Genomic DNA, 1,304 nt, shown 5'->3' with positions numbered 1-1,304 from the left:
TCCCACGCGGCCTGGGGGCCCTCACCTGCAGGTTGACGATGTAGAGCCTGGGCCGGCGCGCGGGCGGTTTGCTCATGCACCAGAGACAGGGGTATTTTTTCAGCACCTGCGCAGAACAGAGACCCTCAGCGCAGCAAAGGCAGCGCAGCCGCGCACCGTATCGGCGAGAGGAAAAGGAATGTATTACCAGGAGGGGAAAGAGGGAGGAAGAGAGACTATCACAGATGGTGGGCGAATCCTGACACCAGAGTTTAGAGTTGTCTGTCTGGGAGGAGACTGCTCAGCACCAAGGTGTATCACCAAGAGGGGATGCTGCTAACAATCTTCACCGAGTCTCTAAAGTTACCTTTAAGCTGGAACCCAGACAAAGAATCACATCTGCTTTGCTTGCAGCTTCTGTTGCTGCTTCCCAGTTCAGGGGCTGCCTCAACGTCCCCTTCTCCCCAAAGTGGACGATTGTGTCTCTCAACTGTGCCCCACACTTGTGGCACATCCTGCCCGTGAGGTGCCTGTGCAGGGCCGTGCGCTCCGTCACGTCGAACACTCGCACGTACTCTCTGTTGGGCGTACAGGAAGTGCAGACCTGGTGTGGGACGAGAGCAAGACGCCCGTTACGTCGCCAGCATCCTGCCCCTGCAGGCCAGGAGCCAGCTGCTTCGCGCAGAAACCAAGCGCTTCTGGGGGCAGGAAACTGGAGCAGCAGAAGGGATCATCAGGGGGCAGACGCCAACTCGGAAAAGTTTGGAAAACCTCAACTAGCAAGCGGAATTAGAGGGAGCCTGTTGGCTACGCGACAGGGCGGGTTTTGGAGGTCTGAGGAAGAGGCAGGCAGAAGGCTCTGGCAAGTGCAGCGAGAAAGCCGCCGGGTCGCACAGAACACTCTGCTTTGGTGCCTGCTGGCTGCTTCACCCCAAACCTGATGGCTGAAGGGGTGGGCCAAGCAGACGCAAACCCCTGCGCTAACTCCTCGCACGAGCTAAAGAGCTCGCGCTGCCTTCTTGCCAGGCCACGGGGCAGCACCCCCATCCTGCTCGGGCTCCTCACCTCTATGTACATGTTTCCGTGAAGCTCCGATATCGCTGCCCGGGGTAACCCGCTCCGCAGGTGCAGCCCATCACAGTTCTGAGACACCACGTGCTGCACCTTGAAGAGGACAAAGCGCTGAGCTAACGCACCCAGGAACGGACACGCAGGCGAAGGCAGACGTCGGCACGCAAACAGCCCCCTCTGTCAGGGCAGAGCTAAGAACAGCACGCAGAACAGACCTCTACGAAAGCGGAACGGCGAGACTCCTCCTGCTGACA

At 59.2% G+C, this 1,304-nt stretch overlaps 1 protein-coding gene across 1 annotated transcript in view; it reads right to left on the bottom strand.

Annotated features, from left to right (window-relative positions):
- Positions 1-6: 6 nt before the first annotated feature.
- The window catches only part of SIRT7 (sirtuin 7), a gene marked incomplete at both ends in the record, with an annotated part of 2,898 nt that continues 1,600 nt past the window's right edge, over positions 7-1,304 (bottom strand). Inside the window, 3 exons of the mRNA XM_010161344.1 lie at positions 7-106; positions 347-583; positions 1,045-1,143. Of these exons, the coding sequence (XP_010159646.1) occupies positions 7-106; positions 347-583; positions 1,045-1,143 (436 nt within the window). The remainder of the gene's footprint in view (positions 107-346; positions 584-1,044; positions 1,144-1,304) is intronic.

Source organism: Eurypyga helias, unplaced genomic scaffold, assembly GCF_000690775.1.
Source record: "Eurypyga helias isolate BGI_N326 unplaced genomic scaffold, ASM69077v1 scaffold43051, whole genome shotgun sequence".
NCBI classification, from domain to species: Eukaryota; Metazoa; Chordata; class Aves; order Eurypygiformes; family Eurypygidae; genus Eurypyga; species Eurypyga helias.
Note: the sequence above shows the minus strand (reverse complement) of the source record. Positions and strands in the feature narration are given on the sequence as shown.